Raw genomic sequence first — 14,568 nt, forward strand, 5'->3', positions numbered from 1 at the left:
CCAGAGGGGAATTAGGCGAAGGAATATTTTTATCTTTAGAAGGTTTTACCAGAGAGAAAAAAGGAGAAGTTACTGGATAAGCAAAAAGAAACTTTGTCAAAAGCAATTTTCTTTTTCTTTCTTTTTTTTTGACCTGATTCTAGTACATGGGGTAAAGATGAACTTTAGGGATGAAAAGCTCCAGGCTTTCCAGAAAAAGATAAAAGGGAAAGATTGTACAGGCTACGTGACTTCTGCAAGAGGAGAAAAGAGTGGTGTTGTTCTAGGAGAAGCAGCAGCTGGGAGTCGTTCCCTGAACGTGTCCCAGGCTGTGGGGGCCTGGCCACTAAACAACCACTACTCCACAACTCCTTTTTCATTTTTTAGTTTCAGTTTGTGAATAGATGATTTTTAGTTGGAGGAGTTGCTTGACTCTGATTCTCCAGAAGACTGGGAGAATACAAAATAAAACTAGTATTAATATTCCTAATATACACAATGCTATTATTAAATGTTTAATATTTTTTAAATATTTAATATTTTTTAAAGGACTGAAAGATTGTAATTTATCAAAAATGTGTTTAGCTAATTGGGCAGGACTATAAATGTCTAAATGAGACTCATGTATAGTTTGAATTTCTTGGTGAAGCTTTGCCATGTCAAGACTAATATTATTATGAGACCACACTCCTAGGTGACAAATTTTTACTTTATCCCAATTCCATTGTGATTCATTACAGGGTTTCTGAGTAACACAAATTCATTGGAAATGGTAATGGTAAATGTGGTTTTAAACTTCTAACTTCAACTCCTATGAAAGTTACTACCTGTTCTAAAGCATCAAGTTTGGCTTCTAATTTTTTGCCCACCTCTTCCTGCATTGATAACGCTAAGGAAGCGTATTGATCTGATGTATTTACGTAATGGGCTGTGTGTACAGACTGCATGTGACTGGAGCTGAGAAGCAGCACTGGCCTTAATGACAGCTAATGCTACAATAGCTGCTATGATCATGCCTATAACTCCTTTTTTATGAGTTATATCATACTTATTAAGTTCAATTAAAGTTTGTAAACCTGAATCATCATACCATGGTTGAGTTAAATCTACAGGTATATAACAAAAGGTTTCTCAACTCTAGTAACAGCATGAAAAGGATCAATGTGACTAACACAATTGGTCAAGTTACAGCTTATACGATTTACAGTAAAACCATGGTCAGTGTCTTACCAGCTAGCAAGAGTCTTGGAGGCAGGACACAGGCCAGTGTAAAGCTCTGGAACTGTTTTGTGTCACGTAAGTCGTGGGCTTCGGGACTTCTACTGGTTTTGAAGGGCCGCTGCAAGTCACCAAAGATCTGAACGTTTCCTGATTCTGTTGTTAGAATGTTAGTTACCCATCCCCGGCAATCACTTCATCATTAATGTTATGAGTGAATGGTGATTTTCTAGACCAATCCCACAACTTTTCTGTGACATCTTCAATAGGAATATGAACTGGGGAGTTATAGTTAACATTCAAGCCAAGGAGCTAAAGTCAGATGAACAGAAGATGAACAGAAGGGATGGTACAGGAAGGTATTCCAACTGGTATAGGAGTAGATGATATTTAGCGAACCCCCATTTTACAATCTTTGGAAATCTTTAAGAGTTTTAAAAGAAAGTGGCTGATGCTCTCTTACTCTATTGCCCTGTTCATCAGTAGTTTCTATGAACGGGAAACAAGAAAATCCATCAAGATATTCACTCTGTGGCCGGGTGCGGTGGCTCAAGCTGTAATCCCAGCACTCTGGAAGGCCGAGGTAGGTGGATTGCGTGAGCTCACAGATTCGAGACCAACCTGAGCCAGAGTGAGACCTCGTCTCTGAAAACAGCTGGACGTTGTGGCAGGTGCCTGTAGTCCCAGCTACTCGGGAGGCTGAGGCAAGAGTAACGCTAGAGCCCAGAAGTTTGAGGTTGCTGTGAGCTATAATGCCACAGCACTCTACCAAGGGCAACGAAATGAGACTGTCTCCAAAAAAAGAAAAAGAAGAAAGAAATTCACCCTGGTCCTGGGCTTGTTCTGAAGTTTTTGTAAAGGAGGTTTAGAAATGGGATACGGATCAAAAATCATTTTACAACAAAGACATTTGCACCAGAATGTTTATTGCAGCCCAATTCATAATAGCCAAGACATGGAAGCAGCCCAAGTGCCCATCATTCCATGAATGGATTAACAAATTGTGGTATATGTACACCATGGAATACTATGCAGCCATAAAAAAGATGGAGACTTCACATCTTTTTTGTTTACCTGGATGGAAGTGGAACATATTCTTCTTGGTAAAGTATATCAAAAATGGAAGAAAAATATCCAGTGTACTCAATACTAATATGAAACCAACATATAATCAATCACCTATACATTCATATGAATGATAAAACATAACTATAGTCCAGAAAGAAAAAGTGAAGGGGGGGAAATGCCAGGAGGAGGGAGGGTATTTGGTGGGACCTCACCTAAGGTGCATAATACAATGGCACATTTCTAAACTATGAAGAATATAAATGTCTTACCACAACAAATAAGCAAGTGAGGTGATGGTTACATTAATCAATGTAGAAATGGGATGTGATGGAGATTTAAAGGGGGATTTGGCTATGTAATCCTTCTTTACAAAAGGTGGTGGTGGTGGAGGCTCAGGAAATTCAGAATTGTGTTGAAAAGCAACAGTGTTAGGAGGATCTGAAATGTGGAATCCTGCCACAGCAGTATACCCAATGAATCAGGATTCTCTTCTGAGGGGAGAGAATTCCTGTTCACATTTATGCTCCTTGTTCCACAACTCCTTCCAAAATTCAGGAGGTGGAGGGTCACTCACAGGGGCTGAAGGAGAAACACCTGAATTTATTGATAAAGGGGGTCATCCCTGTTCATGATTGGGATCTAAGTACTCTCAGATCAAACTCCAAAGAGCAAAGGCATCAGTGGGAGCCCGAGAAGGACCGTTAGTTGTATGAGAACATAATTTCTTTCCTAGTTTATCCCAAGTTGATGCACTGACCATACCTTCCTCAGGAAACCAAGGACACATTTCCTGAACAAATGTAAAAACTGTTCTAATTGAATAGCATTGACCCTACAACCTCTAGTTTTAAGCATAGATTTAAGCCTTAGAATAAACAGTTCTCACTCCTTGGAGCCTGACTGTCCCATTATTCATAACTCCCATCAAGGATAATCCCTAAAAAATATATACCAACTTGGGACAGTGCCTATGGCTCAAGAAGTAGGGCGCCAGCCCCATATACCTGAGGTGGTGGGTTCAAACCCAGCCCTGGCAAAAAAAAAAAAAAAAAAACTGGAAAAAAAATTAAAGAAATAAATATATACCAACTGCGCAGTTTCACTTTTCTTCCGTGGGAAATTCCCTCACCTGCTTGCACTCACTTTCCGTACTCAGGTCCCTGTTTGGGCACCACCTGTTGCGAACCAGCACCAGGAAGGAGAAGGAAGCTGAGTGGGGATGGTGGAGAGGTAATAAAACACACAGGAGGCAAGGATGGGGTCAGGAGGACTGGAGCAGCTGAGACTGCAGCCAGCACTGAACTGTGGAAACAGCTTTATTATACAGAAACTAAACAAGGTCACTTACCTTAACAAAGTTGCTTGCCAGAGGGAAATTAGGCGAAGGAATTTTTTTTTTTTTTGTAGAGACAGAGTCTCACTTTGTCACCCTCGGTAGAGTGATGTGACATCACAGCTCACAGCAACCTCCAGCTCTTGGGCTTAAGTGATTCTCTTGCCTCAGCCTCCTGAGTAGCTGGAACTATAGGCAGCCCTACAAAGCCCAGCTATTTTTTTGTTGCAGTTTGGCCGGGGCTATTTTTTTGAACCCACCATCCTTGGTAGATGGGGCCGGTGCCCTACTCACTGAGCCATAGGCACCGCCCCCACAAAGGAATATTTTTATCTTCACAAGGTTTTACCAGATAGAAAAAAGGGGAAGTTACTGGATAAGCAAAAAAAAACTTTATCAAGGCTTGGCACCTGTAGCTTAGCAGCTAGGACACCAGCCACATACACCAGAGTTGGCCGGTTTGAACCCAACCCAAGCCTGCCAAACAACGACAACTACCATCAAAAAATAACCTAGCGTTGTGGCGGGCGCCTGTAGTCCCAGCTACCTGGGAGGCTGAGGCAAGAGAATCACTTAAGTCCAAGAGTTTGAGGTTGCTGTGAGCTGTGACACCCTGGCACTGAGTACCAGGGTGACACAGTGAGACTCTGCCTCAAAAAAAAAAAACTATCTAAAGCAAAAGCAATTTTCCTTTTCTTTTCTTTCTTTTTTTTTTTTTAATGTGATTCTAGTACATGGGGTAAAGATTAACTTTAGGGAGGAAAAAAATCCATGCATTCCAGCAAAAGATAAAAGAAAAAGTATGTAGGGGCTATGTGACTTCTGGCAGAGGAGCTGGGGGTCATTCCCTGAAGGTGGGGGCCTTGTCACCAAACAAGCAGTACTCCACACTAATAAAACATGAACTTTTAAAACAATGAACTTTAGACAATAATCATGTGTGATTTGAGGAGTAAGGTAAGGAAGGTAAGGAGTCAGGAGAGCACTACCTCCAGGTCTGAAGTCCTCCCAGGGCCTAGAGGGGAGGCAGCCCAGACCACAGTGGCTGCTTCTCCCCAAGGACACAGCCAGCAGGACTTGACAACTCCCAAGGCTGCTGTGGTGACCACAGCACTTCCCTCACTGGACTGGAATGAGATTGGCCCCAGTCACTGCTAGTCCCAATGAGTACTCTCCCACAAAAAACAATGCTGCTGTGATTTACTTTTTACTTTCAAACAAGCTTACTCCAGAATTAAGTACTGTATTGCCCATTTCAAACACTTTAATTTTAGACTTAAGAAATCAGCTGCTGTGTCTCCTGTCCCATCCGGCACCCTGACATTGACTGATATGTGATTCTGCTGCTTTGTCCCTGATGCCCAGAGTCTCTGAAATGCTTGACAGTTTGACATAGTCTATAGAAGGTCCTCACATCACCGTAAAATGCCTGTACTTGCTCGATTTCTGGGTCACTGTGGTGTTTACATAGCCACTAACAATGTTCCACCAAAGAAAATGAAAAAAGTGAAAATAATAAAAATAAGAGACTCCAAATAATGTAAAAGTCTTGTAATAGTAATCAAGGAACATGGATGTTTTAATGAATTTCATATTGCAATAAAGATGATGAACACTTAATAACATCAATACAACTGATTCCAAACAACACGTATAAATGCGTACTTTTTTCTCCAAAGAAATATGTTTTTCACAGATTTAAGTAACAAATGATATACATAGGATTCTTCAGGTTCCAAAATATGTACAGAATTTTTGACTCTACCAACACTGATGAGAAAAAGTGGCTGAGAAAAAGTGTTGCTGTGCCCAACAACACATCCCTTATGAAGTTCTGTATCAATGCACATTTTCCAGTAAGCACGTATGTTCCTTCAATTATTAAATGAAATTCTGGACACATCACACATGGAACAAAACTGACAACTTGAGAAGTCAGCAACACACACACACACATATGCTCACACTCACCTGCACACACCTGCACTCACACACACGTGCTCACTCACCTGCACTCACACACACATGCTCACTCATCTGCACACACCTGCACTCACTCACACATACACCTACACTCCACACACGTGCTCACACTCACCTGCACTCACTCACACGCACACTTGCACTCACACACGTGCTCACACTCACCCACACACACACCTGCACTCACATGCACACCTGCACTCACACACACATGCTCACTCACCTGCACTCACTCGCACGCACACCTGCACTCTCACACACATGCTCACACTCACCTGCACATGCACATACCTGCATTCACACACATGCATGTGCACACACACCTCTGCACTCACATACATGGTCACACTCACCTGTGCTCACTTGCACTCACACCTGCCCTCACACACATGCTCACACTCACCTGTACATGCATGCATATGCCTGCACTTCCACTGACCTGTACTCGCACACACGTCTGCACTCACACACACATGCTCACACTCGCCTACCCTCACACACATGCTCATATACCTGCACTCACACACTCACCACCTGCACTTGTACACACATGCCTGCACTCGCATGCACATGCACACACCTGCACTTACCTATACTCACACACACATATGCCTGCATTCACACACACACCTGCACTAACACACCTGCTCGCACACATGCCTGCACACTCATGCACACACCTGCACTCAGGCAAATGCCTGCACCAGCATGCACACACTCACACACTGGGCCCATCTCCCCCAAGGAGTGGGAGGCGACCACACTAGGGGTGACATGCGGTCAGCAGTAAGGGGGTCCCTGAGCACCAGCAGGGTCTGTGCCCCGAGGGAGTGTGCATAGCCTTGGCTCTGGAGTCTGGGTCTGGTCCCCCCAGCCCCTAGAAGAAGCTGAGCAGTTACCACAGCAAAGGTCACTAGTCTGCCATCATGAATATTTATTTTTAAAGCTTCAGAATTCTTTAATCTGACTGAGATCTGGTTCTAAGGTCTGATTTCACTAACCACATGCGTTTTCTGATGTTCCTAACCACATCCTGAGACATCAACTTTCAGGCACCAGAGCAGATGGCTATGCACCTCGGCCCCCAGAAGTCGCCTGTGCCCAGCCCCAACGTGTGCCACGGGGGGATCAGCCTCTCACTATGCAGAAGGCCCCAGGCACAGCAACCCCTGGGCAGTGGCACAGTGCTCCACAGGGAATGCAGGCAGGGCAGCAAGAGTGACCAGCCTGACTTCAGTTCCCAAAAACCGTGGAGTCAGGTGAGAGGATTTAAAAATACAACAAATTTTTAGCTTGAAATGACTCTAAAATGCACACGGCCTGTCCCTTAGTTAGCACCCTCTAACTGCACTGTGTCGACATCAGTCATCCTCTGCCCCTCCTTGCTGGGCTGTGCCGGTCGTTCCAGAATCTCCCAATGCCTCAGCTCTGCAGTCCGAGAGCAGCCCCTGTGTGTGTGAGGCCAGGCACTCCCCAGGCTGCTGCCTGCACCCTCCAGAGGACAGCAGAGCACCCCGTCCTGCTATACCTCTGCAAATGGCTTATGCCAATTACCTACTGGTCACACTCCCACATCACCACAAAGCAGGGTAAAACACAAAGAAATAGCGTCACCCGGATGGTGAGAGATAATCACCTGCTTAAAGGGGCAAGAACTGAGATGACTCCTTATCAAAACTGTAACAAGAAAGGAACTCACAAACATCAGAAGAACAGTGATCTTAACAAAGGCAGAGGTCAGCTCACTCCCACAGTGGCAGGTCAGCACTGGGCAGTACCCCGTGTCCCCTGCCACCTGCTCCAGGTGTCACCACAGGAGCCTAACTCGGGATACACCTGGCATCTTTCCTGCCTTCTGGGTTAACTTCTGTATTCCAGCCACAAATCAAGGCCCCAGGACCCACAGCTGCCCAGGCATCCACTGAGGTGGTGTGGCCGGCTCTGGAACACCAGCAAGGCCGTGAGCCTGAGACTCGAAAACCTCCCATAGAGGCTTCTCACCTCAGTCTACTCACATTCAAATGGGTGAGTCACTTGAAACTTCTAAAACCTGTTTATAACCAGAGCTATAAACTAAAGTGCTTTAAATTTTGCTTACTATCTGAAATCAGTGATTAGAATCTGATTTTTTAATTTTCTAGTATGAGACCTCAGGAAATTGAAATGATTTTCTATTAAAAAAAAAAAAAGCAGAAAACATTTCTTTTCAAAACAAACTCCAAAAGTTGGACTCAACATTCTGTGCTACTTTTTTAACTTCTAAAATCCAGATCATTTTTACAGAACTATAACAGAAACTCGAGTTGAAGATAAATCACACGACAGCACGTGCTAGAACTTGAAGGGTAAACAGGACACTGGGGCTCAACTCTGTCACCAGAAGCCCCGTACCCCCGTACAAGGTAGACGTGTGTAATTATTCCAGAAACGCAGGACTGCGTGTGCCACAAGAAAAGTAGACAGATTCACATTTAATCCCACACATAATGCCCTGCTGCTCACCTGCCGGACGCCAACAGCTCACAAGTAATGCACGTGCCATGCGGGAGGTGGGCTTCACCTGCACTGGCCTGAGGATGCCAGTGACGTGATACACACACAGACAGAAATAAACATGTGACACACGTCCCTGTACATTTCATGCAAGCTGGGCACGGTGTAGAAATGACACACACAAAGCACCCTCCTCAGGGTCAGACTCTCACAAAAGTGGCCAATTACTATGCAGAAAAGCCTGCACCAGTCAGAGGTCCATGGCAAATGACAAAACCAGTGACCCTATTTTTCTTGTAACAGCGCAGGGATGTTGATGTTCCAGCCAATGGCCTGCCGGTCAAACCCACAAGTGAACAGATTGCACACGGGGTGGTCCTCGCTCCACGCCGAGCAGCACACCATCCTCCGGTGGCCCTGCCGGCTGCTTCGGGGAAGCCGGGCCAGCCGTACACCCGACATGTCAAACAATCTCACTTGCCGGTTGTCGTGCGGGAGGGCTATGATTTTTTGCCCGACACATACATTGATTCTGCAGAGAAGAGATAAAAGAGAGTTGTACATGAAACAGAGACACAGACGCTGATGCAGGGGACACTCCCATCATTCACATTTCAAGGCAGACTACGTGAGCCCAGGTGCATCTGCCTACAGCATCAGAGAAGAGACCAAGGTGCTGGTGTGTAACTACGACAAGACACACAGACCAAGAGCCCTGGAACACCTGGCACAATGGATCATTTGTGTTCTTAACAGAACTCACGACATTAACCTGAATTTCTACTAAGTGACTTTAAGTATTTGAGGAATGCTGACACAGCATTAGAGGGTGAATGAAAGATATTCCTCAAGGCTCTACCCCTCAAACACCACATCTCCACAATGGAGAACAGACCCATGACCACCCATTCACATCAGCTTGAGCGTCGCGGGCCATGAGCAGTTACAGCACCTGTTGATGGCGGAGTCTGTGCGGATGGTTGCAATGGGGGACCTCATGTTCTTCAGGTCCCAGACTTTCACTGTGCGGTCATCACTGCCGGACACCACATTGTCTCCTACGGTGAACACGGCCGAGGTCACAGTGCTAGAAGAAAGGGACCCAGTCAGACCCCACAGTGTCCCAGGGCAGGTGGACAACACCCCTATCTGCACCCCACAGGATCCTGCTTCCAGAGAACCCTAGGCTGGGGCTCAAGAGGGACGGCCCCCACAGCTGTCCTTCCTGAACACTGCCCCCACCTCTGAGAGACTCTGCCCCGTTCTACACCTCTAGGGAAAGGGGTAAAGAGAACGTGCCAGAGAATAAGAATTACACAGAACCCACCAACCCGGTGCTTGGGTCTAACAACAGCAACTCTCAATTTAATCAGAACACAGAAAGTAGAGAAAAACTCTGACAACTCCGCAAGTCAACAGTGGGCAAAAGACTTCAGCAGACATTTTCCCCAGGAAGACACACAAAGGGCCAACAGGCACGTAAAAGACACTCGCACCTCTGGTCAGGAGGGAGCTCAGCCAAAGCCACAGCAAGACACCAGCACACACCAAGCAGAAGGGTCGTCGTCAAAAGCAAAACCAAACATGGGAGATGTAGGTGCTGGCAGAGATCAGAACTCCTGGGCACTCTGGTGGGAGATGAAACGGTCCTACTGCTGAGAGGGTGTGGCTCCTTCAGCCGTCAGACCCACAAGAGCACTCGGCCCACACAGAAGGGCCGAAGGCCACGGACTCAGACACCAGCATCTCTGATGACAGTCAAAAGGGTGGACACACCCAAACACCTGTAGCAGACACGTTTTTTTAAAGATGTAGCATATATATGGAGTATGTTTTAGCCATAAAGAGGGAATTCTGACATGGGCTGCAGTTTGAGCCCTGAAACGCAAAGGGCCCACAATGGGACCCCATTATATAAGGTCCCAGGGTCTGAGGACACATCACTGACACAGGGGACACGGATGGAGTGACAGAGGTCCCAGGGCCTGGGGACATATCACTGTCATAGGAGGAGGACAGGGTCTAGGTGGAGGTGGGTCAGTTCAGTGGGTGCAGAGTTTCTCTCCAGGATGATGAAAAAAGTTCTGTAAATAGTGGTAGTGAGGCAATAAGGTGAATTTATTTAATGCCGCTAAACTGTACATTTAAAATGATAAAATGGTAAATTTTATGTTATACACATCTACATAATTCAACATCAGAACCTGTCTCGGCAGATGTTAAGTAATAATTTTTCTGTCTAACTCAGATGTTCTAGCACATGGCCACCAGCTCATCACAGAGCATCAAGGACCAGACACCAAGATGGAAGTGCCATTAAAACAAGAGGCTGTAGCTCAGCAACTAGGGCGCCAGCCACATACGGTGGAGCTGGTGGGCTCGAACTCAGATGGGCCTGCCAAACAATAATGACAACAACTAAAACATAGCTGGGCACTGTGGTAGTCCCAGCTACTTGGGAGGCTGAGGCAAAGAATTGCTTAACCCCAAAAGTTTGAGGTTGCTGTGAACTGTGACGCTACGGCACTCTACCGAGGGTGACACAATAAGACTCTAGTCTCAAAAAAATAAAAATAGGGTGGCGCCTGTGGCTCAAGGAGTAGGGCGCCAGTCCCATATGCCGGAGGTGGCGGGTTCAAACCCAGCCCTGGCCAAAAACCACAAAAAAATAATAATAATAATAATAATAAATTAAAAAAAGACAGGAATCCTTCCTTTAGTTTGTGTTAAGATGCTTCATCAGCTTTGCTCTTGAAATGCACACAACACAGGGCACCTGATACAGCCTCACATGATGCGAACCTCTCACCACGGGGAAATTGCACCAAGCACAGAAACAGGGACCTGGGCACTCAAACTGCCTGAGAACACGAAAAGACCACCTTGCTCCAGTGGGTGGTCTGGGCCGTGGCTGGGGCTCCTCCCTCAGGCCACAAGGTCACCCACCCTCTCAATCAAAGGACAGTCACCAACCAATTACTACAAGGCATTTAGCACTGAGCAATAAAAGGCCATTTGAATTAGAAAACTCAGTCACCTCTCAGCTCGATTGGCCAAGTTCAGTGAAAAGAAGAATGTGACACAAGCCTTAATTTCCCAGGGAGCTGAGATGTGGCCACAGAGTCCAGGGGATGCTGGAAGGTCTTGTGGCCGGTGAGCCCCACCTGCACCACTCATCCTCAGCAGCCTCAGCGGGATGTGCTCCCTGTCCTGAGCACTGCAGCATCCAGGTTAATGACCGGCCACCAGGGAGACGACACCTGCTCTCCAGGCAGAGCTGGCAGCAGCTTCTGAGAGACACTGGCCTCCCTGCACTGTCCCCCGTGCAGAGGCTAAAGCACATCTTTGCACTCACTGATGCTAGTCACATCTACCCTGAGGTGACAAGTGTGGAAACCTCCCCTCCATTCATCACAAGTCTCTCATGTGCTGCACCCTCCACACCCAGCCGACAGGCAGTGATTCCAGCCGTGCCAGCTATCCTGGTCACTGACACGCAGCCGTGACTGCAAGACCCACTAGGGCTCTGACAAGTGCTCTGCTATCCAGGCTTTGGGTCCCTGTGAAACCCTTTTGATTTAAATGGACACAGGTGGCCAGACACAGTGGCTCACACCTGTGATCCCAGCACTCTGTGAGGCAGAGGTGGGAGAATCCCTGGAGCTCAGTCGAGGAGTGCGAGACCAACCCGAGCAAGAGCAAGACTGCGTCTCTAAAAAATAGCCGGGTGTTGTGGCTGGTGCCTGTAGTCCCAGCTACTTGGGAGGCTGAGGCAAGAGAATCTCTAGAATCTAAGAGTTTGAGGTTGCTGTGAGCTGTGACACCACAGCACTCTACCGAGGGTGACAAAATGAGACTCTGTCTCAAAAAATAATAATAAAATAAAAAATAAAAACAGGCCAGACACAGTGGCTCACATCTGTAATCCTAGCACTCTGGGAGGCCGAGGCAGGTGGATTGCCTGAGCTCACAGATTCAAGACCAGCCTGAGCAAAAGTGAGACCCTCTCTCTACCAAAAATAGAAAAACTGAGGCAAGAGTATCATTTGAGCCCAAGAGGTTGGGGTTGCTGTGAGCTGTGATGATCCCACAGCACTCTACCTGGAGTGACAGCTTGGGACTCTAAAAAAGAAAAAAAAAACAATAAATGTACACAGGTAACGTGCTAGCTAAATGTGAGCCCACGGCATGAACATGCAGTTTTAAAGATGGAGTGTCAGGATGGCGCCTGTGGCTCAGAGGAATAGGGTGCCAGCCCCATATGCCAGAAGTGGTAGGTTCAAACCCGGCCCTGGCCAAAAAAAAAAAAAAGATGGAGTGTCAGAGCACAACAAAGCCGCTAAGACTGAAGAAGCTCCAACAATGCCCAACAAAAAACTGTGACCAGAAGGCCCAGGAACACCATAGGGAATGACACAGTGCAGCCTCAGTCCACAGAGCGCACCACCTGCAGCAGAGGCCCTGCACAGCAGCACATGTCCATAGCGCGAGCCACGCACACTAACTCCCAGCCCGAGTGCAGCCTTAGTCCACAGAGCACACCGCCTGCAGCAGAGGCCCTGCACAGCAGCACATGTCCACAGCGTGAGCCACGAACACTAATTCGCAGCCCGAATGCAGCCTTAGTCCACAGAGCACACCGCCTGCAGCAGAGGCCCTGTGCAGCAGCACATGTCCACAGCGTGAGCCACCCACACTAACTCGCAGCCCGAATGCAGCCTTAGTCCACAGAGCACACCGCCTGCAGCAGAGGCCCTGCGCAGCAGCACATGTCCACAGCGCGAGCCACGCACACTAACTCCCAGCCCGAATGCAGCCTTAGTCCACAGAGCACACCGCCTGCAGCAGAGGCCCTGCGCAGCAGCACATGTCCACAGCGTGAGCCACACACACTAACTCCCAGCCCAATCTGACATCCAGCAGGAACTGCCCTAAGTGAGACATCTCTCCTGGGCACTGCAGGGAGTAGCGGCCTCCTCACCTCCGCCACCACTGCCAGAGCAGGCTCCTCCCAGGTGTAACAACCAATGTCTCCTGGGGGCACCACAGCAGAGCACTCAGAGGGACAGGGCCATGCAGGAAGCGAGGAGGGGAAGTGCAGATCAGCAAAGCCCCCCAGCCCACAGATGCTCTGTAGTCACACAGCACTGCGAGGTCTTGCGGGGTGGGCCCCTCTGAAAGGCACAGGCCACCAGGAGGCCTGAGGGCTTGGAAAGTCTCAGGACGAGCTGGCCAGGCTAAGTCTCAGTGAATGTTCTACTGAATTAATGGGGAAAACACTCCACAAAAGACCACCTAACCCCATATTAATGAAATGTTGAAAGACATTAGGTCTTTAATAAATCACAATCTTGACAGTTATTATAGGATATCAAAAGAAAGAAAACAGACAAAGAGGCAGCTGAGACAGGGTCGCCTGGGTGAGGGTGGTGAGCTGTGGCTGGAAAAGCTCCAGACTCTGCCCAGCTCCAGTGCAGCTCATTCGTCTTGTCTTGGGGAACAGTGGAGCAGTGCAGCCAGCTGACAGCCCATCGCATACAGCCGCCTGCCCAGGACACCGCTCCCTCTGTGGGCCGCAATCACCAGGAATCATATACAGCAGCTGCCTCCCACACAGAGTCAGGGCTGCTCTGCATAACAATCTGCCAAAATTTCACATGATGTGGAAAATGCTGGAAAGGGACTGTGGTTTCCGTTTCTTTTTTTTTTTGAGACAGAGCCTCAAGCTGTCGCCCTGGGTAGGGTGCCATGGCATCACAGCTCACAGCCACCTCCAACTCTTAGGCTCAAGCGATTCTCCTGCCTCTGCCTCCCAAGTAGCTGAGACTACAGGCGCCCACCACAACGCCCAGCTATTTTTTGGTCACAGCCATCATCGTTGTCTGGCAGGCCCAAGCTGGATTCGAACCCGCCAGCTCAGGTGTATGTGACTGGCGCCCTAGCCACTTGAACCACAGGTGCCAAGCCCCGTTTCTTATTTTTAAAACAACTTCCTAAAAAATAACGCTCTTGGTATCTGAAGAGCCGAATAGGCCTTCCCAGGGAGCAGGTCCTGTTGAAAGCTGGGAGCAAGGGGCATCCCTTCCCTTGGAGCGCCCAGGGCCATCTGGGAGAATGGACCCCTGTCAGGTGCCCTGAGGCCTGAGCACTGGCCAGCTGTCCAGGTAAAGCGCAACTTAACACAGAACCACAACACCCGCACTGCCCAACAGCCCTCGACTTAAAATGCGGCAGTGTCTGAAAAGCGTCCAGAAGGTCAGGCAGGAGCAGGCCTAGACTGCCTCACCCAAGGCCCAGCACCTGAGGATAGACCTGGCAGGACCTTATTCTCTGTGCTCAGAGCCACTCCCTCCTGTCACTCTCCAGTCACTATATAAAATCAAGCTTTCGAAAGAAGAGACAGGTCTTCCCTTGAACAGCAGCCTGCTAAGTGCACATCCCAGGGTCTGGGTGGGGGAACCCCTTCCCCCCATGCTGTTCCTCCACGTGGCCTT

General features: G+C 47.9%; 1 protein-coding gene across 6 annotated transcripts in view; it reads right to left on the reverse strand.

Annotated features, from left to right (window-relative positions):
* Positions 1-5,153: 5,153 nt before the first annotated feature.
* Positions 5,154-14,568, reverse strand: part of WDR37 (WD repeat domain 37) — a 58,072-nt gene continuing 48,657 nt past the window's right edge. For 5 of the 6 annotated variants that reach the window (XM_053573051.1, XM_053573054.1, XM_053573050.1 and 2 more), the window contains 2 exons: positions 9,027-9,161; positions 5,154-8,606 (listed from right to left, as the gene is read on the reverse strand). In XM_053573051.1, coding sequence (XP_053429026.1) covers positions 8,360-8,606; positions 9,027-9,161 — 382 coding nt within the window. In that variant the 3' untranslated portion in view covers positions 5,154-8,359. The remainder of the gene's footprint in view (positions 8,607-9,026; positions 9,162-14,568) is intronic. The other variant, XR_008376271.1, reaches the window with a different exon arrangement.

The sequence above is a fragment of the Nycticebus coucang genome, chromosome 20 (assembly GCF_027406575.1).
Source record: "Nycticebus coucang isolate mNycCou1 chromosome 20, mNycCou1.pri, whole genome shotgun sequence".
Lineage (NCBI taxonomy): Eukaryota > Metazoa > Chordata > Mammalia > Primates > Lorisidae > Nycticebus > Nycticebus coucang.